The sequence below is a fragment of the Mustela putorius genome, unplaced genomic scaffold (assembly GCF_011764305.1).
Source record: "Mustela putorius furo isolate JIRA1106 unplaced genomic scaffold, ASM1176430v1.1 tig00000196_pilon_pilon_pilon, whole genome shotgun sequence".
Taxonomy (NCBI): Eukaryota; Metazoa; Chordata; class Mammalia; order Carnivora; family Mustelidae; genus Mustela; species Mustela putorius.
Window position 1 is genome coordinate 708,560 of NW_025421310.1, and position 26,512 is coordinate 735,071.

Below are 26,512 nucleotides of genomic sequence, written 5' to 3' on the forward strand. Positions count from 1 at the left end.
CTGGGCGTCATCTTTGTGAAATGCCTCCTCATGTCTTCTGCCTGTTTTCTACCTGGATTTTTAGGGGTTTTTACTATGGAATTTTAAGAGTTCCTTCTCTCTTCCAGATACTAGTCCTTTGTCAGATAAGTTTGCAAATATTGTTTCCCCAATCCATAGCGCTTTTTTCCCCCCTCTTCTCGTGGACTTCTGCAGAGCAAAAAAAATTTAATTTTGATGAGGCCTGCATTACTAATTTTTCCTTTTATGGATCTTTTGGTATCAAGTTGAACAACTCCATGCCTAGCCTTAGACCTGGACGGTTGGTTTGGTTGGTTGCTTTCAGAAGATTTTTTAGTTCTGTATTTGATTCTGTGCCTCCATTATAAGTTCACGTTGGTACAAAGTGTGCCGTTTAAGGTCAGGGTCTGTTTGGGGGAATGTGGATATCCATGCTTCCAGGACTCTGAAAAACGCTCCTTCCTCCATCCAGTTGCTGATACCTTTTTTTTGTTTTTTCTTTTTTGGACGAAAGTAAGTTACCACAATGAGATACCACTTCATACCTACCAGGATGGCTGTTCCCCCAAAAAGGGAAAATCACAGATATTGCTGGCAGCCTTCTACATCGTGGGCGGACACCTAAGCCGGTGAAGCCGCCGTGGAAAACAGGCTGGTAGTTGTTCAAACGGTTCAATACAGAACTACCCGATTACCTAGCAGTCCTCCTCCCGGGTGTACCTCCAGACGCATTGAATACAGAGACCTGAACAGACCCTTGTACCGGCGTTCGTGTTGCGTTATTCACTAGCTAAGAGGTGGAAGGAACCCAGTGTCTGTCAACAGATGGGATGTGACAGACACGGTGGAGCATCATTCAGCCCCAGAAATGAATGGGCTTTTGAAAAAACGCTACAATATGGGGTGGACCTTGACAACGTTATGCCTGGTGAAATAAGCCAGACAGAGGAGAGAGATTCGTAAGCCCTCACTTACGTGAGATAGCTAGAATAGGGAAGTGCACAGAGTCGGGAGAGCAGAGGTTGGGGCGGGGGAGAGGGGGTTGCTGGGAGCAGGAGGGAATGGGGAGTCATTGTTCAGTGGCTGCAGGGTTTTTGTCGGGGATGCTGAAAAAAAGTCCTGGGTGTAAACGGTGATGTGCATGAACCCGCGGCTGTGCCGCCGAATTAGGCCCTTTACCGATGGTTAAGATGATAAATATTCTGTATGTTTTTTTTTTTTTTAAAGATTTTATTTATTTATTTGACAGAGAGAAATCACAAGTAGGCAGAGAGGCAGGCAGAGGAAGCAGGCTCCCCGCTGAGCAGAGAGCCCGATGCGGGACTCGATCCCAGGACCCTGAGATCATGACCTGAGCCGAAGGCAGCGGCTTAACCCACTGAGCCACCCAGGCGCCCTATTCTGTATGTTTTAAGAAAGAAGAAAAATCAGTGTTTTTAAAACCAGCACGTATATCTGTGGGGGTCTGTGGGCTCTCTCTTCTGCTCATTGACCCGCGGGTTTATCCACACTGTGTCATTACTGTGGCTGGGGGAGGGGAGGCAGGTGACACCTCCACCTTCTGTTCCTGAACCGAGCTGTTCTAGGGCCCGGGGGCCTGGCTTTTGGAGTTCCTCGCAGGCTCCCTCGTGTGGCAGGTGGTGCCGTAGGTTTACCCGGTTTCAGGGTCACCCGCCTTGTCCTCAGTCCCCATATCTGATTCATCAAGTGTTGCTTTTCTTGGCAGACAAAGACCTCTGGTCTGTCCCCTACCTCCCTCTCTGTCCTGCCGTCCTGGCCGCCTTCATCATTTGCGAGGAGCAGTGCTGCCTCCTGTCATTTGTCCCTGCACCCACTCAAGCCACCTTGATCTGGTCCTCTGCGGACAGGACAGCCAGAGTTCTGTTTCCAAGTGCAGGCATGTCCTCAGCCCCTTTGCTGGCTCCTGCCCCTCTCTGGCCTTGATCCCCCACACCCTCGTCCCTCCAGCGAGCCCTTCTCTGCTGGGATTTCACACTTCATTGGTGCGATCCTTGACTAGAGGCCCCGCCAGGCAGGGACAGAGCTGCACCCCCCGCCCTGGGGGCATTTGGTGGCCAAACATTGGAGTTTCTGTGGACAGTATGGGTGGGGTGTGGTAGGAGAAGGTTACATGCCACGGGCATCCAGAACCCAGGGAAGGGAAGGTGACGAAATGAGCCCGGAGAGGCAGGGAGAACTTGGGGAGTGGGGGTCCCTGGAGAGGAGATGGCTTTAGCTGTGCGGGCCCTGGTAGGGTTTCAGCAGGAGAGGGACATCAGTTGGATTTTACAAAGGTCTCCCTGGCCCCTGGAGGAAACTCGGCTTTGTGGAGACACTTGGCAGGCAAGGACGTCCTGGGCAGGGAGGCCAAGGGGCTGGGGGTGGAGGGGTGGGGGCAGGCAGCCCTCACTTGGGCAGCTTGGCAGTCACGATCCTGGCCCCAGCAAGGCCATTTCTGGGCCCGTGGCTGTGCTGGCCCACCTGTGAGGTGACATCTGCGCACAGGTGTCATGGCCATGCCATTTGTGAGAGCACAAGGCTGGAAACCACCTAGCTGGCCCTGTGGGGACCCGCTCCAGGCACAGTGGCCCCTCCACGCCGCTGCTCAAGCAGCACCAACAAGCGCTTTCAGAGATGGAGTAGGCTTGGAAAATCACTAAGACGTAGATACTTTTTTCTTTAACATTGTAATTTTAAACTGTTAGCATGCACTTTGAGTATAAAGCATAATGTGCAGCATGACTGGTTACTCTAGAGAGAAAACCCACGTAGCCACCTTCCCCAAGGTGAAGAAGCAGGGGGTGCCAGCCCCCCCAAACTCCCCCCCCCCCGACTCTAGAGGACCCCACTGCCTTGCGCTTCCCCTTGGCAGCCCCAAACAGTATGTTTCATTTCGTTAGCCTTGAGCTTTTTCTAAACAAAGTCACAAGACGTATCCTTTCACGTTTTCCTGCTTCCGTTTTGGTTTCATTCACCTGTAGCTGTGGGTCGTCTGTTCTCACTGTCGTGCACCATTCTGGGGAGCCAGGAGATCCCCAATCATTGTTGGTCCACCTTGGGCCAGCACTTGGCTTGTTTTTCAGTCTTTCTGGCTGATTCAGCCCAAGTCCCCATGCATATCCCTGAGGCAAGCAGGCTGGATCTTTCGGCTTCATACCCAGGGGGGCGCTTTTCTAGGTCGAGGGAGTTGCCTGGGAGAGCATTCCCGAGGTCCCCAGTGTGGGTCTTCCCCTCCACTGGAGGCTGCTAGGCTCCTCCCTGGGCAGGGGTGTGGGGGAGCCAAAGACTGTTTGGAGAAAAGTGAGGTCAGAATAGTATTACGTGGCGTGCTGCCATTTATGTACTTAGAAGAGGTGTGCAGGCGTGTGTGTGCACACACACCCATGCACACGCATGTGTAGGCTCTCTCGGAAAGGAAAGAGGGGAGAGATGGAGCCCAGATATGGTGGCTTGTTAATAGTTGAGAAGCCAAGTGACCAGCTTTACATGGGTTTATTGGTTTAGTCTTGGTTTGGGGGTATGTTTACAAAGTTTCATAACTGTTCTGGTGTGAGATGATCCTAGGGCAAGCTCTCCTCGCTCCGAAGCCTGGCCCCCAGGAGCACCCCTCACTTGTTTCCACTTCGACTTCTGGGGAAAGGGTATTTCCTCCTCCCCCCCTCCCCCATCCTTCCCCTTGGGACTTGGTTTCCCTTGGCTCAAAACTGCCCAATCCTGACTGCCTCCCCAGCCAGAGCCCAAACCTGCCTGTCCGGTTTGGGAAGGTCTGGGGGCCCACCCACTTGGCTCCTGTGCTGGTGATTGCCTGACCAGCGCTCTCCCCCCCAAGAGAGGAGGGAGTGGCCTGGGATCTAGGACTTCTGGGGTCTCCTAGACCTGCCCTGCTGTAGCCCCAGGCCCACCCTAGGCCTGGCGGGGAGCCTCTGGTTGGATGGGCAGGTGGAAGGCAGGAGGAGGATTTCCAGGACCTTGGAGCCGGGGCTCCCAGGTCCCAGTGATAAAGTCCTCAGGGAGTTGGCTGTAGTGGGAGTGGTCTCCATGGAGGTGCCAGAGCCAGGGAGGGGGAAGGACACGGGCGTCTTTATCCACCTGCCTGCCTGGGCCACTTGCTGCTTCTCACGGGCTCACCGTCAGCTGGGCACCTGTCCTGGGCCGCCTGTGAGAACTTGAGAACCTGGTCCCTGCTGCTCACAGGAGTTCTGTCTAGTTTGCTCACTGCTGAACTGTCAGGGCCTCCCAGCGGGCTCGCCCGGCAAGTGCTAGGAGCACAGGAAATATGTGACCGAACAGGAGAGCCAGACATCAGGAGGGCTCAGCCCTGGGATGGAGTCTAGAGGAGGTACCAGACCCAGCCTGGTGTTAGGGAGGGCTTTCTGGAGGAGAGGGTGCCTGAGGCAGGCCCTGAAGGGTGACTGGTGATGAACCAGGGAGCCCTGACCTGGGCCCAGGAAGACTTTGCCGAGGAAGTAAGATCTGGAGGGGGAGGGAGGTGTGAGGCAAAGGGGCGGCACCCCTTCTAGAAGACTCCTGTCTGAGCATCTTTTTCCTCTGTCTGGAATGGGGGTTCTGGGCAGGCTAGCCTCATGCTCAGAGCAGCTGCCTGGGAAGCCTGGTGCCAAACCCCCCTGCAGGGTGCCTTGGGCAAGTCTCTGGACCTCTCTGGGCCTCAGTTTCCCTCATTGTAAAATGAGCCTGTTAAAACACCTGTCCCTTAAGGACCCTGCTGGGGGGGAATGGCTTAAAGCAGGTCAGTGCTAAGAGCAGGGCCTGGCCCAGGGAAAGTTCTCTGCGGAGTTGGGCCCCTCACTTTCAGGTTAGTTGCATCCTGGCGTGGCTGGCAAGACAGAGCCAGTCCTCCCCACCTTTCTTCCTCCCCGTTTCCACCATTCACCAGTCCCACTTTCACATCTGGAGATGGCTATGTCTGGGGTCCACTGTGACCTGCGCGCGTCTAATGAGAGAGTGAGATGGAGTGGGGAGAGGCCTCCTTCATGCACCCTCTTGGGGTTTTGGCTGGAATTACTGGGTAGGGGGGCCAATCCGGCAAGCTCCAACCACCCAGCCTCATCAGAGAGCCCCCCCCAGCTCCCTCCCTCCGTCCAAACCCCCCCAGCCCCAACTGTCATTTCAAACCTGGCCGCCCTGCCAGCCACTCTCACCCACTCAGCCCCATGTGGTGTGGCCCCTGCTGTCCTGTCTCCTGGTGCCAAGTCTGGCCCTGGGGGTGCATGGGTGCTGGCAGCAGACGGACCCTGTTAAAGCAAGGGCTGAGGTTTGTGTCCCCTGCTTCTGTATCCCTGCCCAGCCTTTCCCTCTGCCAGGGCAGTGGTGGCCCGGTGGCCAAGGCTTTCCGGGCTCAGCCCCTCCTTCCCTCTGTTCCGCCCTCCGCCCTCGCCCTCCATGGACTGGAGCCACAGGCAGCCCAACTCCTGCCAGGGCAGGGCCAAGGCACCACCCACAGCCAGGGAGGCCAGAGTGCGGGGCCAGCCAGCTCCCCTGGGGGTGGCTCACATCCAGGGCCAGGGGAGCCCCTTGCTCCCCATTCCTGTGCTGCCAGCTGGAAGCCTGTCAGTCCACTGCCCTCTCCCACTGACGGTGGCCCCAGGACCGGGGAGGAGGATGGCCGAGGTGAGCTGACCCTGGCCTCGGAGGGGCAGAGGGGGGAGGAGGGAAGGAGAGGGGAGAACTGCCCATGGGAGGGTGTCAGCCTATGCTGGGGGACCACCCCTTTCTCGGTCAGAGCCAGGGGCGAGGTCACTGTGTTTCCATGTGTTACCAGACAGGTGTTTTGTCTGCTGGCACTTACCACGTGCCTCCTCCCAGGTCCCTGAGTGCCTCCGGGGGAGCTCAGTCCTGGGGTCTGGTTCTAAGGGGGGTGACTTGGAGGGGCTGTGCCTCACTGAGTCACCCTAGATGACCCAGGAGTTGGTGATGGGCGTGCCAGGGTCTGTTGTGGGGTCTCCTTTCCTCCTGTGTATGGATCTAGGGTGTGTGGGTCTCGTGGTCTAACACTGTGGCTGGGGGAGTGTACCCGGGTGTGTGGGGGGGGTCCTTTTCAGGCATGTCAGGCGGTTAGGGAGCGTCTGGGGTTGGCTGTATGCACGCATGGGCCTGCGTTCTGAGCTGGTGGCTGGTGTATATCATGTATATTGCTGGTGTGTGTTGCGGGTCTCTTTCGGGAGTCCGTGCATCAAGGGGGTGTGTGTAGGTCTTTACACCATTTGTGGAGGGGGTCCTGGGTCCACGGCTTCTCCAGGGACCCAGCTGTGGGCCCCCGAATGTTCTGGCCTTTCTGTTGGGAGAGGTTCCTCTGAGCCAGGCCCCTCTTTTTGACTGCTTCCCCGGCATTCTCCTCGCACTGAGGCCACAAGGCTCCCGCGGGCTCTGCCGGGGCTGGTATTCCAGAGGCGGGACCTAGGGCTCAGGGTGTGATGTCTTTTTCTGGGCCAAGGCTGCTGTGTGGCTGCGGTGGCTTCTCATGTTTCAGAATTGAGGACTCCTCCATGTGTGTGTGTGTGTGTGTGTGTGTGTGTGTGTGTGTATGGAGCAGGGAGTTGCATGGAGGGCTGTGCCTCTTTCCTGTTACCCCCCTCCACCTTCCTGCCCTGCTTCGGGAAGAAAGAATGGAGTCTGATCTGATTTTCCTGGTCCCTGGGGGCTCGCCCACACTTTCAGGTTTGTTGTGGCATCCATCCCTACCCTGGGCACCTCTGGGGGGTGACAGACGCCAACAGTGCCCTTTGTGTCTGTTTCCTTTTGGGCCTGGCTGGGAGGGGAGGAGGCACCTGAGCCCGAGGCTGCCGGACTTGCCACCCGGCCTCCCTGGGGACTCGGAGCACCAGCCCAGCTGGCTCCAGGAAATATCTTCTCTTCATTTAGCCACACTGTCTGAGCTGTGCCCCACCCCGTGTTGGGCAGGGCTGGGGACACAGGGTGGCTGGGATGGCCCCAGGCGCTGCCCTCTTGGGGGCTCCCAGACAGCACAGCCCATTCTGCTCTGATTGGAGCCCTGAAAAAGTAAGACAGCAGAGACTGTAAGGCTGGACCCTTGCACTGGGCTGGAGAGAAGTGTGTGCAGCACCTTCTTCCATTTATCTGTTCCTGCCCCTGTGCATTCAGCAGCAGCAGCAACCATGGCCATGGTAGTGCCAGCGGGGTAAACTGTAGTGAGGACCCACTTGGTGGCAGCACATCTCTCTGCCGAGTCCTTACCCTGCACGATCTGTGCAAAGGCCCGGTGCAGAGAGATGGCGCATATCTGGCCAGAACATGAAGGGCAGGGCTGCTCCTCACGCCCCAGACTGCCGATGCCAGCTGCTTCCCAAGGCCAGGGTGACCCATGGATCTGTGTCATCCTGTGGGATTTCACACGTTACGGGGACCGGTGGATTTCCGGCAGCATTTCTTGCCATGTGACTTGCCTCTTTCCATCCTCACAGTTCCAGCCGAGGCAGCATGGCTGGAGTGGGCCTTCCTGGGGTGGGGTGGACCCAGAAATAGGATCAATGGGGGGCACCTCTTGTGGCATTTGGTGCATAGGCCAGCTTACTCACAAAGAGCCAGATTTGGTTTCGCAGGACTGGAACCGGTTCCTGTTTAGGCATGAAGGTCCGACTTCCAGGCTGTGTGGGACAGGCGCTGGGGGTGCCTATCTGCCCTCGCCCCCACCTCCCTTGTCTGTTCCTCCTCAGGGTCCAAACTGCTCACTTGGCCGTGGCATCATTCATTTGTGCCACAAACACTTGCTGAGTGTCTGCTGCTCTAGATGCCAAGGATACAGCAAGAAAGACAAGGGCTCCAGCTATCAGGGAGCCTTTGCTGGGGGCCAGGGAGGAGAGGGGACCCATGGTCTGCATTTATGTGATGTCAGATGGTAATAAAGGCCACAGAGAAGTATAAAGTGGGGGTGCAGGTTTTGTCAGGATCCACGAAAGACCTCTCTAATGAGGTTTTATTTCTTAGAGATTTTAATTTATTTATTTGAGAGAGAGCACACGCACAGAGGGAGAAGGAGAAGCAGACTCCCTGCTGTGCAGGGAGCCTGATGTGGGGCTTGATCCCAGGACCCCAAGATCATGACCCGAGCCAAAGGCAGACGCTTAACCTACCAAGCCACCCAGGTGGCTCTTTAGGAAGGTTTTATTTGCACAAAGACCCAGATATCAGGAAGGGGTGAGTCACGTAACTCTGGACAGAGGGAGTAGTAGGCGCAAAGGCCTTGAGGCTGGAGCAAGCTTGAGGTGTCCACGACTAAAATGTATGAGGCCAGTACAGGTGTAGTGAAGTGAGAGGAGGGGTGGGGTCCCGAGGACGGCGGAGTGCAGCTGGGCAGGGCCTTGGTAGGGCACAGTGGGGAACTTTATCCCCGTCCGAAGCCCTGGAAGAACTGTTTGTTTAGCGTTGCTTCTGGTTCCCTCCTAACCAAGGCAGCCTTGCTGATCTTGGTTCTGGTCATTGACAGTACAGTTTTTTCTGCCCTTGTTCTTGTCCCATGAACTTCTGGGATCTTTCATCTGGAGCACAGGCCTTGGCTGGTGCTGGGGCTGCCAGCAAACCGGGAATGGAGGGGGCAGCGACAAGGCCGCCTCTGCGGCTCAGCACGGGTGCTTTGGTGACCTGGTGGTGCTGGGCAGCCCTGGGCAGTGAATTCCCCTCTCTGGGCCCTGTTGTTCTGGTTTGGGAAACAGGAAGGAAGAGGACTCTCCCCCGCAACCCAGTCACCTAAGAACGGTTGGGAGGGCTCAGGGTGGCCTGGTCTGCACGTCTGGCCTGAAGCTGGGCTGGAGTCAGCACCAAAGCACACACACACCCCCCCCCCCCACCCCCCGCCGGCACTGAGCCACTGACTTCGTGGGAAGCGTGAGGCACGCTCATCACTGTGGGATGCATCGGGATATGAAGGGTCAGGAGAGGGTAGACGGGACGAACCAGGCACTGGGGGTACGGTGATGGGCAAGACCGGACCCAGCGCCCGCCCCCGTGGTGCTCTTGGCTGCGGCTAGTATGGAAGATGGTGTCCGTTGTCAGCAAGTCCTGTCACCTCGGCCGTTCCAGCATGCCCAGAGCCTGCCCACTTCTCCCTTCAGAGCCCCCACGTGGTCCTGCCTGCCCCTTGGCTGTCATGTCCTCCGCCTCCCTGGGCTCCACATGGCCACAGTCCAGCCTCTGGCTGCCTGAGTCAGGCCACGGCCCTCCGCTGCTCAGAGCCCTTGTGTGGCCCCACCTCCCTCCAGGAAAGGACGGAGCTGTCCCCGTGGCCCATAATGCCCTACATGATCTGCCCCCACCACTGGGCCTCCTCTGCTCTGACCACATCAAGCACGTCCCCACCTGGGGACAGTTGCACTGAATCTTCCCACTCCTGGGTGTCCATGTGGTTCCCTGGCCCCTCCCCCACTCGGGTCCCTGCTCAAGGGTCACCTTCCCAGCCAGGCCTTCCCTGACCTTTTCACTGAAACTTGCAGCCTCTCTTGGCCCTCAGCACTCCCTTGATCCTTGCTTAGTGTATGTTCTCAGCATTTACCCTCTGGCTCACTAGATATTTTTCTGATTTAGCTCATTTATCGACTGTCTCCTTTCCCCTAGAACATGAGCTCTGTCCACAAGGGCTGGGATGCTTCTGGCCATTCTGACCGCTGCTAGGAGCCCCAGCCCCGGTCTGGCAGAGAGCAGCCCTCAGTAGCCACGGACAGTACGCAGGTGTGTGAGTGTGATGGGGTCCTTTGGGGTATTTGCCAAGGAGTGGGCTTAGGCACGTGTTTGGCCCAAAGCTCAGGATGGCATCTGGGGTCAAGATCCCTGGGGAGAAACTAGGCTCGAGGCAGCGGGGCTGGGAGAGAGATTTGGACTGGGGAGGGCGGGGGCTGTACAGATGGGCACCTGAGAGCTGAGCAAAGGTGTGGAGGTGGGATGGGTGTGGGGGTGGAGGGGGACAGGATTCTGCTGGGGGCCGGTCTCCCCTCCTTTGTCAGAGCCCAGCCCTGACAGTGAGTAAACTGAGGTGGGAAGCGGCTTCCGTGAGTTAGTAGGTTAAAGTCTTAGCAGGGGCGCCTGGGTGGCTCCAGGGGTTAAGCCTCTGCCTTCAGCTCAGGTCATGATCTCAGGACCCTGGGATGGAGCCCATGAGAATCCCCGCTCAGCAGGGAGCCTGCTTCCCCCTCTCCCTCCTGCTTGTGCGCTCTCTTGCTATCTTGCTTTTTCTCTTAAATAAATAAAATCTTTAAAAAATAAATAAATAAAAGTCTTGATATGAAAGGGGGTGGGCGCCGGTGGTGGCAGCCCTGAGTGCTGGCTGGGGACAGTGGCCTGCCTTCATGGTCCCCTTCCTGATTGAGGGTTTCATTTTGGAGACTGATCTTGGCACATCCCCTGCTCTTTTCTTGGGCCCCTGGGTTCCCCTTCGTCAGCTCCCCGAAACTGCAAGGGAGCAAGCTTGTTTCAGAGGGGTGGGGGAAGGAGGGAAGGAGACAGAAGGTAAGGAGTTTTTGCACACACGTGCACACACACACATTTCCCGGATGACTTTGTGCTACAGGTGCATCTCGCTCTTCCACCAGAGTGGATTTTCATGGTGGGGAGAGTCAGGCGTGGGGTGGGGTGGGTGGGTATCATTTTCTTCTCATGAAAGCTCAGGAGGATGGAACCAGCGAATGCAGGGATGTCTAGAAACTTGGCAGCTTTGGCTAGGACAGGCTGGAAACTGTCCTGTCCCCCATGTCGAATAATTCAAAAGCTTTTTTCTTCATTGTAGTAAACATTTGAGAGTAGGGTACGGAATGTGCCTGCATTCGTGGGATCAGACACAGGGCTTCAGAGGCATCTGTGGCCTGGCTGGTGGCTGCACGCTGTCCCACCCCACCCTACCCCCACCACCACCCCGTTCCCTCTATCTAAGGTTGCTGCTTCACCCTCTCCTGGAGTTTCCCCAAGGACCGCCTGAGCAGTATGAGAGGTGTCTGAGCAGGGGTGTAGTGTAGCGGGTACAGATGAGTGTGCATTCATTCACCGGCGGTTCCTTAAGTGCCTGGTATGGGCTGGGCCATGTTGTAGACATTGGGGTATGGCAGGGAGCAAGACGGATGAGAGGTGCAAAGGGAAAGATGTAGAGGGGGACAGGACTGGAGCCAGGGATATTTGAAGACAGACGTGGGTAGAGGGAAGGAGGGAAGGAGCCATGTGCAGATTCGTGAGAATGAAGTTCCAGCAAGGGAGTGACTGCCAGTGCAAAGGCCCTGAGGTGGGGACGTGTCTAGGGTTTGCAGAAAAGCAAGGAGGCTCATGTGGCTGAGGCAGAGCGAGCAAAGGGCAGAGGTGACAGGCAGATCATATGGGCCACAGGGCCACGGGGATGGGTTTTGGGGGCTAGCAGAAGGTTTAAGGAGGTCGATGCTGTAGTGGATCCAACTGGCTTCAGGCCCAGCTCTGCTTGGTAACCTAAGCAAGAGATTTCACTTTCGTGGTCCTCAGTTTCCACATCTGCAAGATGGAAATGAGAAGAGCTGCTCCCCCCAGGTCACAGGGAGTCCGTGAGCTGAGGGTCTCCATCTGGGCAGGGTGGTGGGGTCCCTCGCGTCAGTACTGGGGCTGAGCCTCGGAGAGGTACATTTGGTGGCGGGGATGGACGTGTGGCCATCTTTTCCCCTGCAGATTGTCTTGCTGAAGGGGAACAGGAACCCCCACTCTGGGCTGCCTCCCATTACCCTTGGGGGGCTGGGACAGGTCAGATAGGAGATGGGGACCCTGAACCCCAGGAGGGGTCAGGGCAGGACCAAAAGGGCAAGTGTGGGGTGACTGGCTGGCTCAGTCAAGGGAACATGTGACTCTTGATCTGGGGGGTGGTAGAGATTACTAAAGATAAATAAATAAATAAACTTGAAAGAAAGAAGGAAGGGCAGGGTGTAGGCTTGGGAGGGAGGGAGGAAGTTGCCCTGGAGGCGAAGGGGACAGAAGCAGTGGCTTCCCCGGGGCTCTTGGTGCAGGCCAGGCAGGTAAGAGCGTGGGCTCTGGTGCCCACCTTCTGGAGTTTGAATGCTGGGTGCCCTGGACAAGGGGCTTCCTCGCTCTGGGCCGCAGGCTCCTGGTCTGTGAATTGGGGTTGGCCAGTTGTGAGGGCAGTCAGTAGACTATGGGGCGCAGGGTCCTCTGATCCTCGCTGCCTTTATTTCTGAGGACTGGCCTGGAGCCGCAGGTGCACTCTGCTGCCAGGTGGTGGGCCCTGGGCGAGTGGGGTGTCTTCCCTGCACCTCGTTCCTCCTTGGCTATAATGTGGGGCACACGGTGGTGGCTGCATCCTCGTGGGTCATGTGTGCGGGTGAGATGAGGGGCTCTGGGCGGGGTGCTTGGAAGAGGGGCCAGCACACAGTAGGTACTCCGTGGGTGACTGCGAGCGAGTGCCTGGTGTTCTGTGACTCAGAACCCCAGGGAGCACAATCCGGCATTATCCTAACAGAAGAGGAAACTGAGGCATGGGGTGGCCGAGCTGCTGGCCCCAGGCTGCACGGTGAGCTCCCAAGGTGGCTTGGCTCCCAAGTACAGAAGGTGAAATGGCCGGGACACAGCAGTCAGACTCCTGGGTTCCAAGCTCGCTGGGGAGCCCCTGTGCCCCCTCTTTGCCCACCTCCATGCTCCTGGTGCAGGCACCTAGCTTTGTGTCACAGCTGCCCCACCTTCCCCGCTGTGGGCTCCTGTAGGGTCAGGAGCCAGGGGACTTGGTGGGGGCACCGCCGGCAGCTGCGGAGCTGGAGGCTGCCCCAGGGTGGAGCTGGAGCCCGAGCACTATAAACATGGTCAGTTCCTCTGTTTGTCCCTCCCTCCGTGCTGTGCCCAGAGGGAAGGGGTGGCCCGGGCAAATATCCGGAGGTGTGTCCCTCCATCCCCTTCCCCTGCAGGGTCACACGCCCTGAAGACAGGATACACTAGGGGCTGGCTGCGGGGTAAATGGATGCCCCTTGGGTTTTATGGGGGCGAGGGCTCTAAGGAGGCGGTCCGGGCGCCCCCCCCACCCGACCCTGTCTGGGTGCCGAGCTCCTCCCACTGCAGGGTCGCCCCGCCCTCTCCTGGGCTTAGTGAGGGGTCACATGGTTAATCCTACTCCCCGGAGTGACTTGGTGCCTTGGGCTGTGGGCTACAGGGTAGAAGATGGGTAGGGCCCAGTGAGAGAGGCCAAGATGAGGGCTGAGGCCAGGCGTGCCAGGTGGGGACCCCTCTGGGAACCCTGCAAGGAGGTGGAGGTGAAGCTGTGGGAGGATGGGGGAAAGTCTGACTGTGGGGACAAGGCGAGGACCCGTTTGAGACAGGCTGACGGCTGAGGGCAGCAGAGAGGCATGGGAGCCAGAACAGGCTGGATGGGGGGCCAGGGATGGAAGTTGAGGTGGGAGGGAAGGGCTGGAATGGGGGAAGACACTGAAAGGGCTTCTGGCTTGGTTGAGGGCAGAGGAGGGACAGAGGCAGAGGCAAAGGGACCTCCATCCTGGCCAGGGCCGCCGTACCCCACATCCGAGCAGCTGGGGACCCTGGAGCAGCAGGGAAGCTGGACCTGCTGGGGGAGCCCTGGCGGGACCTGGCTCTGGCCTCCTGCTGCCCAGGAGGCCCTGACCAGTTGAGACAGGTTGTCTGCTGGGTCCCCACCCCCTCCCAACTGGGCGCTGCTGCCGGACCGGTTCTCCTAGATGGCTACCCACTGATGGTCCTGCCTCTGGGCCACGGCTGGCTGCAAGTTTTCCCGACCTCACACAGCTGCCCCAGTGGAAAGGCGGAATGGCACGGGGAGGAGGAGAGCCAGGTCTGGAGGGCAGCATCCCAGACGCCTGAGAGGGTCCTCAGGTCACAAGACTCACTGCACTTGGGGCCGACCCTGTGTTGGGCACCATGCCAGGCTCTGGGGAGCCAGCCTGAAGCCAGCAAAGAGCCCAGCCAGATGCCTTTCCCCTCATCCTGTGGGTCTTAGCTCACACAGCCTCTCTGTGAGAAGCCTCCTCTGCCCCCCGGCCCTACCATCCCTCAGGCTGGGTCTGGTCCTCCTTGACCCCAGCCTTGACCACCCTGGGCCGTCGGAGGCAATCTTGGCCTCAGTCCCCACCGTATCCCGAGCAGCCACCAGCACAGGGCTGGGCGCAGAGAAGCGAGGTGTTAGCGGATGAATGCATGCGTATTTTCTTCCCATCTTCCAGATGAGTAACTCGAGGCCCCAAGAGGAGTCGTCACCTGCCGGAGGGCACGTCTAGCACAGCCAGCATCAAACCAGGTCTGTGGGACTCCAGGGCCTGGGCGTGGGATGGGGGTACAGGACCCGGGTTCCCCCTCCCCTAGACGCCGTTAGGAGCACTCTGGAGTCACTGTGGTGGAGCAGGGCCCGCGCTCCGTGCCCTGCTCTGCTCCTGTTACCCAGTCAGTCCTCAGAGCAGCCCTGTGAGGGGGAGAGAGGTCACGTCACTCGCCCACAGTCCCACAGAGTGAGTGGCAAAGAAAGATCGTTCTCTTGCCATTTGACTCCCCATCCCCTCACTTCCCTGGTCTCCCTGGGGACACACAGTGGTGCATCTCTCCGGCAGTCCCTTTGGTTTTCCAACTGGCTTTCAGTGAGCATTTATACGGTGCCTGGTGCCAGCCAAGGCGTCACCTGGAGACCACAGAGCCTAAAGGCAGGGGTGGTTGTGCTTGCTAATATGCGCTGCACCTTGGAACTTTCCCCACTGCGCAACCCTGGTGAGGAACTCCCTTCTCCGAGCCTCAGTCTCTTCATCTGTAAAGTGGGAGTGTTAGGGTGAGGCTCCCAAGGGCCGTGCATAGGACAGGGACTAGAAGCAGTTGTTGAACAGTCGCTTGGTCACTGAGTGTGGGCTACAGGCCAGGCATTGTACTGGGGGTGGGGTAGGATACAGGCACACTGGGCAGATGAGATCTGGCCTTTGGTGCTGATAGTCTAAGGGTTGGGGGTGGGGTGTAGACATCCAACTGGTAAACTCAAGAATGAACAGTAGAATTTTCAGGAGTCAAACGTGCTGTGAAGCTTTGTGACGGAAAGCTAGTGGGACACTTCCTTCACTTGGGGCGGTCAGGAAAAGATTCACCAACCATTCTGAGACCTGAAGGAGGGGATTGGAGGGAGCCATGTGTGGATACTAGGGAAGAGTGTTCCATGAGGAGTCAGTGCAAAGGCACTGAGGTTTGAAAACCATTGTGAGCAAAGGGGGCATGAGAGCAGAGAGGGGATAGGTGCAGGTCATGTCGAGGGGACTCCAAGGGCTGAGCAGGGGAGCCTGTTCACGGGTCCCTCAGGCCACCTGTGGGGGAAGGGAGACCAAGGAGGAGATGAGGAGGGACAGGACTGGGGCAGAGCCCAAGGAGCCCAGAGAAATGGGCGGGTTCTGGTGAGTGGCCCCCTCCCACAGGCCTGCTGAGAGGAGCCCCAGTCTGCGCCCTTGCGGCGCTGAAAGCATCAGCGCCGCCATGTTTGGGAAGAAGAAGAAGAGGGTCGAGATCTCCGCGCCATCCAACTTTGAGCACCGCGTGCACACAGGCTTCGACCAGCACGAGCAGAAGTTCACGGGGCTGCCCCGCCAGTGGCAGAGCCTGATTGAGGAGTCGGCTCGCCGGCCCAAGCCCCTTGTGGACCCTGCCTGCATCACCTCCATCCAGCCCGGGGCCCCCAAGGTATGCCAGCGCCCACTGTGGCCTCTCCTGCCCCATACCAACCCCATACGGCACCCCCAGGCCTTAAACCCACGCTTGACCCTAGGGCCAACACCTCCTTGCTGACCTCCTCCTACTGACAGCCAGACAGACACCCCAACCCTCTACCCTAATCTTCGCCCCAGTCCTGACATTTCACCCCTCCACCCACCAATCCCTCCCCATGCCTCTCAGCACTGACTCCCACCTTGACCCCAGTAGCAGCCCCCCACGCCAGCCTCTGAGTTGTCCTCCTCTCCCTGGGCTCCGTGGCCCCATCCCGAGTACCAGAAACTTGTCTTTGGGCGAGGGACAGATCCCCATGGTAGGACCGACCTGGGGGCGCCCAGAGAGCTGCTGACCCGGCCTCCCCTGCCCCTGTCCCCCAGTCTGGGCCAACTTTGTGGAGGAGGGGGACACCTGAGCTGTGCCCTGAGAGCTGTGCCCTGAGAGGGAGGAATCCTGTGGCAAAGAGAGCCTTTTAGCAGAGGAAAGAGTCCATGGGAAGCCTTGGAGGCTTTTTGGTTTGGGGGGTGGTTTTCTGGCCATCTTGAGCAAAAGGGAGGAGTTGGGATTTGAACCACGGTCTGTTTCCACAGCCCAGGCTCTTAGACCCCTTTGCCATCTGTGCAGTCCCGGCGCCCAGGCGTGGCACGGTGAGGCTGGCTGGTGGCAGGGTGTGAGCCTGCCCGGCCTGGGAATCCCGCCTCCAAGGCCAGACTTCACCTCAGGGGCAGTGGGAGCCAGGAAGGGCCCAGGGCCAGGGGCACGCAGCCAGGGTTGTTCTTGGGCTGGAGATGGAGATGGGTGTGCCGGTCAGCGGGCCCACGGTTGGGGGACAGGCCTTTGGCTGACTCATCATCTCCGGGGCCTGGCGCGAGGACACTCACCAGGATGGGCTCCATCTTGCGGCCCCGCTGAGGTCTCGGTGCCTCTCCTGCAGGCCTTTTGAAGACTTTGAACTCTTTCCTGCTGCTTAAAGCAGCAGAGACTTCACATCCAAGGCTGTATTTCTGGCTTCTGCTGACTAATCGCAGGGGCTGAGGGGGTGGCAGCTGCCTCCGCGGGCCGGGGTGCTGGCTCCTCTGTCCCTGCTGGCCCCACCCCACCTGCTTCGCTTCCATCCCCCAGCTGGCCCTGGGGCTCCTCCATGATGCCTGTGGCTTCCCTAGGGGACCCCCGAAAATCTAGCCCCTGCTTGGTCTGCCAGCCGTGAGTCCTGTTTGGGCCCATGCCTGCCAGGAAGGGCCACACAAGGGGCCATGGGGACTAGCAGAGTCTTGGGTACGTGTTTGCTGCCCCTGCTGGGAATCTCCCCTTGGCTGGGTCTTCCCAGGCCCTCCCGCAGCCCCCAGTCTTCTTGGGGCTAGGGCATGAGCAGGTGTCTGTCTGCCTTGCTTCACAGGGTGCCCAGGCAAGGAGGTAGTCAGGCCCCCAAGAGGCGGGGCGTGGGAGGGAGAGACAGGGGCCGGCCCCTGGGGGCCCTGTGGGCTGGAGGTGGGTTTCATGCACGGTGGAGGCAGGCAGTTGTGGCTTGAGGATGTGTGGCAGCCCTGGGACCCCATTGCCACTGGCCTGTGAGTGAGAGCAGAGGGCCAGGGTTGCGTGTTCTGCTCTTTACAGCCTCCTCCCAGCCTGCCTCCCTCCCCCGCTGGCTCAGCCCATGTTTCTTGAGCACGCTGTGCACACATACCTGACACGGTGCTAGGTACTGAGATGTAGCAAGAGCAGATCAGCAGGCAAATACAAAAGTCCTCATGGATGTCACAGGAGGGGCAGGTGACAGTCAGCTGACAGTTGCATCAGGGCAGCTGGTTTCTAGGGCTCCAGAGAAAGAGAAGGCAGAGAAAGGGAATAGGGGTGTTAGGGGCTGGCATTTTAGACTCTGGGTAGTCAACAGAAGCTTCCCTCTGAGAAGCTGAGTTTGGGCAAAGGCCTGGAAGAGGAGAGTAGGGAAGGAGCTGAGGGCATACTTGGGAGAAGATGTTCTAGGAAGAGCAAACAGCCAGTGCAAAGGTCCTGAGGTGGGCCTTTGCCTGGTATGTTTGAGGAGCAGTGAGGAAACTTGTGTGCTCTGAGCTGAATGGGAGATGAGGAGGTATTCCTGGAGGCCTTGACTCTGTTTGAGGGAGGAGGCGGCTGTGACCAGGATCAGGGTGCTGGGCTTGGCACACGAAGCTTGGGTGTATTCAGGGCACATGTTACATTCACCAGGCCACGTGGGAATTCCCATTTGCCACCACTGCTCCTGGACTTCAGGCCCAGTCCTTTCTGACTCTCCCTGTGCTGTCCTTGGCTTCCGGGGGACAGAGCATGGGTTTAGGGTTAACAGCCCCAGCGGGCAGCAAGGGAGGAAGTCCAGGCCGGGCCCTGTGCCCAGCATCCTGTAATTTGCGGCTCTCCAGGACTGTTGATGGGGTGGCATGGGCTCTGTGCTCCTTCCCCTCCCGCCCACAGGGCAGAGACCTGCCCCCAGGCTGGAAAACAGGAGAGAGACAGGGAGGGTGTTTTATAGGGGGACTGGCCCGCCCCGGGGGCAACAGCCTGACCCGTGGGAGGTTACCCCTTCAGCTTTCTTCCTGCACCAGACCACGTGGGGGTGTGGGAGGGACTGCAGGGGCCCCTCTGGTGCCACCCCCACCCACCCCGCCCCTTCATCACCCCATGGCATTTCTTCATTCCGTCTCTGTCTTGTCTCTGTGTGTGTTTTGTGTTGTCCTGTCCTTGTGTGTCGGATACACGTCCTGTGTCCTCCTCTTCCTTGCCCGGCCCCCATCCCGCCATTGCCCTGGACCCCAGACCATCGTGCGGGGCAGCAAAGGTGCCAAGGATGGGGCCCTCACGCTGCTACTGGACGAGTTTGAGAACATGTCGGTGACGCGCTCCAACTCCCTGCGGAGAGACAGCCCCCCGCCACCTGCCCGTGCCCGCCAGGAAAACGGGATGCCCACAGAGCCGGCCAGAGCAGCCCCAGAGAAGGCGGGCAGCCAAGGCCGGGGTGCTGGTCGCAGTGAGGCGGGTGGCAGCGGTGGTGACAGGCGGCGGGTGGGGCCAGAGAAGAGGCCCAAGTCTTCCAGGGAGGGCTCAGGAGGACCCCAGGAATCCTCCCGGGACAAACGACCCCTCTCTGGGCCCGACGTCGGCACCCCGCAACCTGCCGGTCTGGCTGGTGGGGCCAAAGCAGCAGCTGGTCGGCCCTTTAACACGTACCCGAGGGCTGACACGGACCACCCGGCCCGGGGTGTCCAGGTAACCAGTACCCCTGCCCCGGGACCTCCCACCGCCCCTTTGTCCCAAACGCCCCCTGTTCCCTGCCCACCAGCGCCAGCCTGTGCCCAGCCCACTGTCCATCTCCATCCTGACTGCCATGTGTCTGTCCCACAGGCAGGGCCCCTCTCCCACACAAGGAGCAGAGCTGGCCCCCTCCCCTCCACTAACAGCTGCCTGTCTTTTCTATTGCAGGGGGAGCCTCATAGCCTGGCCCCCAACGGGCCATCGGCCGGGGGCGTGGCGGTCCCCCAGTCCTCCTCCTCCTCCCGGCCTCCCACCCGAGCCCGCGGACCCCCTAGCCCAGGAGTGCTGGGCCCCCATGCCTCTGAGCCCCAGTTGGCTCCTCTAACTCGCCCTGTCACTGCCCCTACCCCCGCCGGGCCCCCGGCCCCTGGGCCCCCCGGGCCCCGCTCGCCACAGCGGGAACCCCAGCGAGTGTCGCACGAGCAGTTCCGAGCTGCCTTGCAGCTGGTAGTGGACCCTGGCGACCCTCGCTCCTACCTGGACAACTTCATCAAGATCGGCGAGGGCTCCACGGGCATCGTGTGCATCGCCACTGTGCGCAGCTCAGGCAGGCTGGTTGCGGTCAAGAAGATGGACCTGCGCAAGCAGCAGAGGCGCGAGCTCCTCTTCAATGAGGTGGGCCGAGGGCCCATCCCTGTCCCTCCTAGCCCCTCCCGGCCCCGCCTGTGCCCTCCCGGCCCCGTCGTCGCCCCTCCTCCTGCTGCCCTCTACCAGCTGGTCTGGAGGCCCATGCTGGTCCGCGTCCTGTAAGGGTGAGGATGGGAGAAGGCCATTCAGCGCCAGGGTCCCCAGGGCTGGGTTTGAGCCTGTCTCCTCTCCTTACTCCTCACACTTCCCCAGGCTGTCACCTCTCCCCTCATTGCCCCATACCCACCCCTGCCTCCCTGGAGCCCCAACTCCAGAGCCCCTCAGCCCCGCCCTCGTGGGACTTCCAGGTCCTTCATACCCACCGAGTCCCAAACTGGTCCCCAGAGTCTCTCGAGACCCCAGCCCTGCCCCTCCCCTGGTTCTATCTCCCATGGTAGCCCGTTAGCTGCTGTGCAACCCCATCCTCTCCCCCCGACTCTGCCCTGGCGTCCCCTCTTGGGTAACCCCTTGGCGTCCCCCACGCAGCCGCTCAAGGGCTCTTTGGGGCCTGCAGGCCTGCCCCTCTGCCCCCCTTACTGACCCTTGCAGTTCCCCTGTCCTACCTGTCCTTGTCCTCGGGACACGGGCCTGGCCTCTGGCAGGCGTTTGAGGTCTGGCTCCCATCTAGGTCCTTGGTTGTGTCCAGCCTCTGGCTGGGGTTCCCAGTGGCATCTGCCAGCTTTTTACAAAGGCCAACTCCTGGCTCCTTCCCCAGAGGAATCCGGGCTGGCAGCAGCCCCTGGACTCCAATGCAGGAGTCCTGGGATGTCAGGTGTGGAGGTGGTCAAAACTGCCTCCTTCTGGTCTCTCAGCTGTCCCTATAACCCCTCCCCCGGCCCCCTAGTCTCCCCGCACTGCAGCCGCACCGTGGGCTCTTCAGCGGAATCCCAGTGAGTGTCCCGTTCCCATCTCCCCCGGGCTTTGCTGCCAGGGCTTTTCTTCCCTGAACCCATCCCCCCAGGCTGTTACTCTGCCCTTGGCGGGTACCTGCTTGTCCCACGGACTCAGCCCCATGCTTAAGACATTCTCGTCCCCGCCCCTGTCCCTACACCGGCCTGGTCAGTAGGGCCATTCAGAGACCAACCAGCTCATGACTGGTGAGAGAGCAGGATCAGAAATGGGGTTTGGGGGCAGGGAAACCCCCACAATGCAGGCATCAGGCCTCAAGCTGCCTTTGGGGTCTCCTGGCCTTGGCACAGGGGAGGGCAGTGACAAATGACAATGACAAAGAGCGGGAGTGACAAGTGGGCTGGGCCTTTGGTGTGGCAGGGCCCCAGCCCAGGCAGGAGGGGAGGCGGGAGGCAGGCTGGTGGGGTGACTGGGTTTGCGGCAGGGACCAGCAGTGCTGACCCCGCCTGCTGCCCAGGTGGTGATCATGCGGGACTACCAGCACGAGAACGTGGTGGAGATGTACAACAGCTACCTGGTCGGGGACGAGCTCTGGGTAGTCATGGAGTTTCTGGAGGGCGGCGCCCTCACTGACATCGTCACTCACACCAGGTACTGCCAGACCCCAGGGTCCCTGGGGCCACTGTGTCCTCTCAGACCCCTCGGGGTGGGGGCCACGTCTCTGGGCCAGGAGGGCAGCATTCCCCTCGGGCCTCCAGTCGCTGACCCCCAGCCCACACAGGATGAATGAGGAGCAGATCGCCGCCGTGTGCCTGGCCGTGCTTCAGGCCCTGGCCGTGCTCCACGCACAGGGAGTTATCCACCGCGACATCAAGAGCGACTCCATCCTGCTGACCCACGACGGCAGGGTGAGGAGCAGGGTGGCTTGGGTTCCCTCTGCCTCTCCCTGGCTCCCCTCCATCCCGGACCCGCAGCTCGGCGGCTTGAAGAGCAAGAAGTTTGTTCACTCCTCAGGCCAACAGCCCCGAATCAGGCCCAGTCAGGGGGGGGCTCTGCACACACGGTCACGGGGGGCGGGGGGGGGGGGCAGGCCGAAGGAGGCTGCGCCTTCAGCCCAGGGTGCCGGGAGCTGTGGTCGAGCACTGGGCCCCAGGAGGCCGGGAGACAGCTGGGGTGCTGGCTGTGGCTCTTCCTCTACCAAGAAGCTGTTCCCAGCCGAGCACGTGGCCGTGGGCCGTGGACCCCGCTCCTGTCTCCGCTTCTCCAGACTGAGGCTCAGACTCATGCCCACGGATGAGGCCCCCCAGTGCCCAGAACCTGTATTTCTACTCTAAGAGTGGACATGATTTTCAGTGGGAGGGAGTCCTTGACTGTCCCCAAGTTCTCATTGGTGATTCGCCTGCCTTCCCCCAGGGAAGTGAAGCCATTCAGCAGGGATAGGGGTCGTGGTGGGCTCTCTTTCATGGGGAGTCTCAGCTGGAATCCCCGAATGCCTGAAGCTGTCCACAGATGTGGTTGGGGGACATCTGTGAGCCTGAAGTTGTGTGCACGCCGTGTGCATATGTTTCATGGGGGTGAGAAGATCCGCACATGTCCTTAGGAATCGGAAGGGGACCCATGGCTCCCAAACAGGTGGAAATGTGTGGTTCTGGGCACGTGGTTGTTAGCAAAATAAGTCACAGCTGTCATCCTCTCCAGGCCAGGGCTGCATTCTCTCCAGGCCAGAGCTGCATTCAGGGATGCCAGGGCCCAGGCAAGGGCTTTGGGAGCCAGCTGGGGTCTCAGCACCCCTATGCAACATTTGGAACCTGTAGGACTCAGGCCACTTCCCCCAAAGGCCCCAGGGCAGACCCTGTCAGGAAGGCACATGGTGTGATCTCCCACGGGGAGGTGACACACCTAAGGGCCCCCTGCTGGGAGCAGGCAGAGGGACTCCGTGGTCTGGCTCTAACCTCTAGGCTGCCCCGTGTAGTCCCCGAAAGTCCAAGGCCAGGGAACTGAGTAGGTAGACACCTCTGACTGCCCCCCACTGCCTGCGCCCCGCTGCAGGTGAAGCTCTCGGACTTCGGGTTCTGCGCGCAAGTCAGCAAGGAGGTACCACGGAGGAAATCCCTGGTCGGCACGCCCTACTGGATGGCCCCAGAGCTCATCTCTCGCCTTCCCTATGGGCCAGAGGTAAGCCGGCGGTGGCCCGGTTGTCCTGTTGTCAGCACAGGTTTACACTGTGACCATCTGGAGCTGCAGGAGTGCTGGGGGTGGAGTGGGGCTCAGTGTGGGAGATGGGTCACTGGGGATGGTCCTATGGGAGAGGAGGGAGGCATGCGTTTATGCACCTATCCCTGATGAGCCCAGCCCGGTGCTGACAAAACCCACTCGGATTTAGCAAAACCTGAAAGCGCTGGGTCCCAAGAACTGTGATGTAGGGGCGAGTGACAGGCTTTAGGCCTGGCATTCCTGTGCTCTGTCCCTCCCCAGTCCTGACTTGGTCTGGGTTAGTCTTCACCCAGGCAGGTGCTCCCCTAGTCAGGGCAGAGCTGGCCTGGCAACTCTGGGACCCCATGCCCCTGCCTGTGAGTACCGGGTGCTCCTGGTAGCTAAAGTCTTTGTGCTGGCTCTGATTGGCTCAGCTCCGGTCACGTGTCTCTTCATGAGCCAATTACTGTGTCCCAACCATGCTGCTTAGGCAACTGGCCACGGCACCCTGAATGCTCCCTAGAGTGAGGGAAGGAGGGTGCTGGGTAGGCAGAACCCTTCTCAGGGCTCCTTGGGGGAGGAGCTTGTGGGTCTGGGAAGTTGGGTGTCAGGGTGTTTGGGGCCCAAGGACTCCAGGAGGGAGGAGGCAAAGGCAGAACCAACCACCCCTTTGTGGCTTCCCCTAGCACGGGCCCAGTGAGTCCAGCTCAGCCCTCCTGTCCCTTTCTCGCTGCAGGTAGACATCTGGTCTCTGGGGGTGATGGTGATCGAGATGGTGGACGGGGAGCCCCCCTACTTCAATGAGCCCCCCCTCAAAGCCATGAAGATGATTCGGGACAACTTGCCACCTCGACTGAAAAATCTGCACAAGGTGAGCCCCCGGCGGGCAGGTGGTGTGGGGGAGGGGACACTCCCTCTGTGTTGGGCTCCCCGCTCCCTCTGCTACAGGTTCCCTGAGCCCTTACCGTCCCCCAGTGGTTGAGCCTCGGCTGGCTGGCATAGCCAGGTCTGGGAGAGGAGCCTTCCTGGTAGATGGCTCGCCTGGCAAGAGAGCGGTGCTTCTGGGGCCCAGCCACTGTCACCATCTTGCAAACCTTGAAAATGGAGAAGAAATGAGCCCCTGGGGTCTTTGATGTGTTTCTTTCCTTGGGGCCAAGCTCTAGACACCGGGGCCCTCCTGGCCTCTACCCCCAGGCAGCAGATGTTGTCGGCCCATTTGACAGAGGCGGAAACTGGAGCCCAGTGGCAAGTGAGAAGTGGAGCTGGTGCTCAAACCCATTCCTGACTCTCTCCCCCACCTCCCCACAGGTGTCGCCCTCCCTGAAGGGCTTCCTGGACCGCCTGCTGGTGCGTGACCCAGCCCAGCGGGCCACAGCGGCTGAGCTGCTCAAGCACCCTTTCCTGGCCAAAGCGGGCCCGCCCGCCAGCATCGTGCCCCTCATGCGCCAGAACCGTACCAGATGAGGCTCAGTGCCCTGTCCCTGAACCAAAGAGCCCCTTGGGTCACCCCGTCCCACCACGGGCCAGTCGGGGGGAGGCCCCCACTCCTCCCCACCCAGGAGACACTCCATGTGGCACCGCCATCCTTGTCGGCGGTGGGGGAGCGTGCAGGACCCTACTACTGAACTCCAGGTTTGATTTTGTGACTTTAAAACAAAACAAAACACAGGGATTTGCGGGAGCAAGTGAGGGTTCCCAGCCTCCCCACCCTCTGGGATGGTCGCTCCCTGTGTCTTCCTGTCTTCCAGGAAGGACAGACAGCCCCCCTATCACTGGAAATCATCTGCAGTGGGGCCTGCTGTGGATGGAGAGAACACCACGAGAGGCGTGTGTGTGTGTATGTTTGTGTGTGTGTGCGCACGCATGTGTGCACACACACCTGTGCAGACGGTCCAGCTGCTCTGTCCCCCAACCTGGGAGTGGGTGTCTCTAAGGCCTTGCCTGACATACAGCGCAGCCCCCTGCCCCCCCCCCCCGAGCCATTGTGGGGGTCGATCATGAATGTCTGAAGAGTGGCCTTTTCCCCTAGTCCTGCACCCCCTCTCGGTGGCTTGCTGGGGAGATGGGGGCCAGGGCTTCCTGCCTATCCCCAGCCTCTGCAGATGACTACTGCACCTGGACAGCCTCCTCTTTTCTAGAAGTCTATTTATATTGCCATTTTATAACACTAGCCCCTGTCCCAACCTGGGGACAGATGGTTCCTGCCCCCTAGGGGCGGCACCAGGGACAGAACCACTGCTTGAAGAATCAGGTTCCCAGCCCTTTGGTGCAGCCCCACTCTCCCCTCCCCTCCCTCAAGTTAGTTTTACAATTAAAATGTTTTCTTGTTTTGCGTGTGCGTGTAGCGTGGGTAGCGCGCCTTCCTGTCCAGGTCATCTTGGTGTGGGACTTGGGGGAGGGACTCAAGGACGGAGAGAGGGTGGGCTGGCGAACCCCAGGATTCCAGTCCATCTTAGGCCAAGGGCCATGTCTTGGGGGGGTGGGGAGCCCCAGGTCAAAGCAGCCCGTAGTGCCCCCCCTGACGGGACCCAGACTCACCCCCTGGCCTGCAAACAGCCAGTCCCCCAGGGTCTGTGTGCTGCAGTGACCAGTTTGCCAGATTGGAGTTTTGCTGGAATCTTGAAGCAGGCTCCCTGTTGAGCAGAGAGCCCGATGCGGGACTCGATCCCAGGACCCTGAGATCATGACCCGAGCCGAAGGCAGCGGCTTAACACACTGAGCCAACCAGGCGCCCCTGGAATCTTGTTTTAAAGGTTGTTTGTCTTGAGCATGGTAGGTGGGTAGGAAGGATCCTTGATGAGCTGATGTTAGTAAATGGGTCATTCAGAAAATCGGTCAGTGGGCAGGTGGGCTTTTGAGGACTCAACGGAGGCAGATGGATCTGGAACAGCCAGCCTTAGGGATACTCCACTGGCCAGATCCCTCCCTCCAAATCGGGGTCCCAGGAGGCTGAGCCTGGGTCTCTACAAGGGGAGAAAGGAATTGGCTGGCATCTTCAGGACGGTGCTGCCTCTGTGTTCTGGGCACTGAGCGCCCCAGGCTGGTATGAGCTTGGACTGTGGGCGTCTCCCCCAGAACCCAAGAGGTGGGGGTGGGGGGAACCAGCAGCTCCCTGGGGACAACTGCAGCGTGAGCAGCAAACCCCACCACCCACTGGTACCAGGGACCTCCGCCTGCTGTGTGGGTGGGAGACGTGTGGAGATGCTGGCTCGGGTACACTGTCTGCACCCACTCCAGAGCATGCCTCTCCACAAGCCCTGGGTCCCCAAGGCTGGGGTACCGTGTCTGTGCCGGCCACCAACAGGCACCATCTAGATGGGGACTCAGAGGTCTAAACATCCCCAGGGAAGCAGCTGTTGCCATGTTGAATGTGTTGGGTGCCTGGGTGGAGTTGTTAAGCTCTGGGAAGAACTCTGCCAAAATGGGTATAAGGAGAAACAGAAAACAAGAAAAGACCAAAGTAACATTCCCCCCCCCACACACGCACCAAAGAAAAAGCCCTGGGCTTAAATGCTTTTACAAATGAGTTCCACCAGACTTAAGGATCACACAATTCCTACCTTGTACAAACTGTTCCAAAGAACAGGGAAAGGATAGCAGCCCAACTCATTTTCGGAGGCTGGTACGCCCATGATTCCACAACCCAGGAAGAACAGGGTGGCACAGAGCCACCGCCCTCCCAACTGGAGGGCCTTGCCTCCCTGGGCCCCTGGGGGCTTTCCAGGACGTTCCATTGCAGGTGAAGGATCTTTCCCCTCTCCACCCCCCCCCCAGGGGGGACAGGAGGCCCCTTGCCAGGTCATTACCTGGTGGAGGAGCCAACATTAGGCTTCATGGGGACTCTACCATGATTGTCACCTTCCATCGCCGTCACTGCAGT

At 59.6% G+C, this 26,512-nt stretch overlaps 1 protein-coding gene across 4 annotated transcripts in view; it reads left to right on the forward strand.

Annotated features, from left to right (window-relative positions):
- Positions 1–24,964, forward strand: part of PAK4 (p21 (RAC1) activated kinase 4) — a 42,236-nt gene extending 17,272 nt beyond the window's left edge. The window contains exons 1-10 of one of the 4 annotated variants that reach the window (XM_004776195.3): positions 5,377–5,628; positions 14,169–14,242; positions 15,390–15,651; positions 18,469–18,918; positions 19,132–19,578; positions 20,957–21,090; positions 21,221–21,347; positions 22,489–22,614; positions 23,369–23,503; positions 23,941–24,964. In XM_004776195.3, coding sequence (XP_004776252.1) covers positions 15,448–15,651; positions 18,469–18,918; positions 19,132–19,578; positions 20,957–21,090; positions 21,221–21,347; positions 22,489–22,614; positions 23,369–23,503; positions 23,941–24,096 — 1,779 coding nt within the window. In that variant the 5' untranslated portion in view covers positions 5,377–5,628; positions 14,169–14,242; positions 15,390–15,447 and the 3' untranslated portion in view covers positions 24,097–24,964. Of the gene's footprint in view, positions 1–5,376; positions 5,629–9,590; positions 9,700–14,168; positions 14,243–15,389; positions 15,652–18,468; positions 18,919–19,131; positions 19,579–20,956; positions 21,091–21,220; positions 21,348–22,488; positions 22,615–23,368; positions 23,504–23,940 lie in introns of those variants that run through there. The other 3 variants (XM_013047700.2, XM_013047698.2, XM_045076798.1) reach the window with 3 other exon arrangements.
- The last annotated feature ends 1,548 nt before the right edge of the window (positions 24,965–26,512 follow it).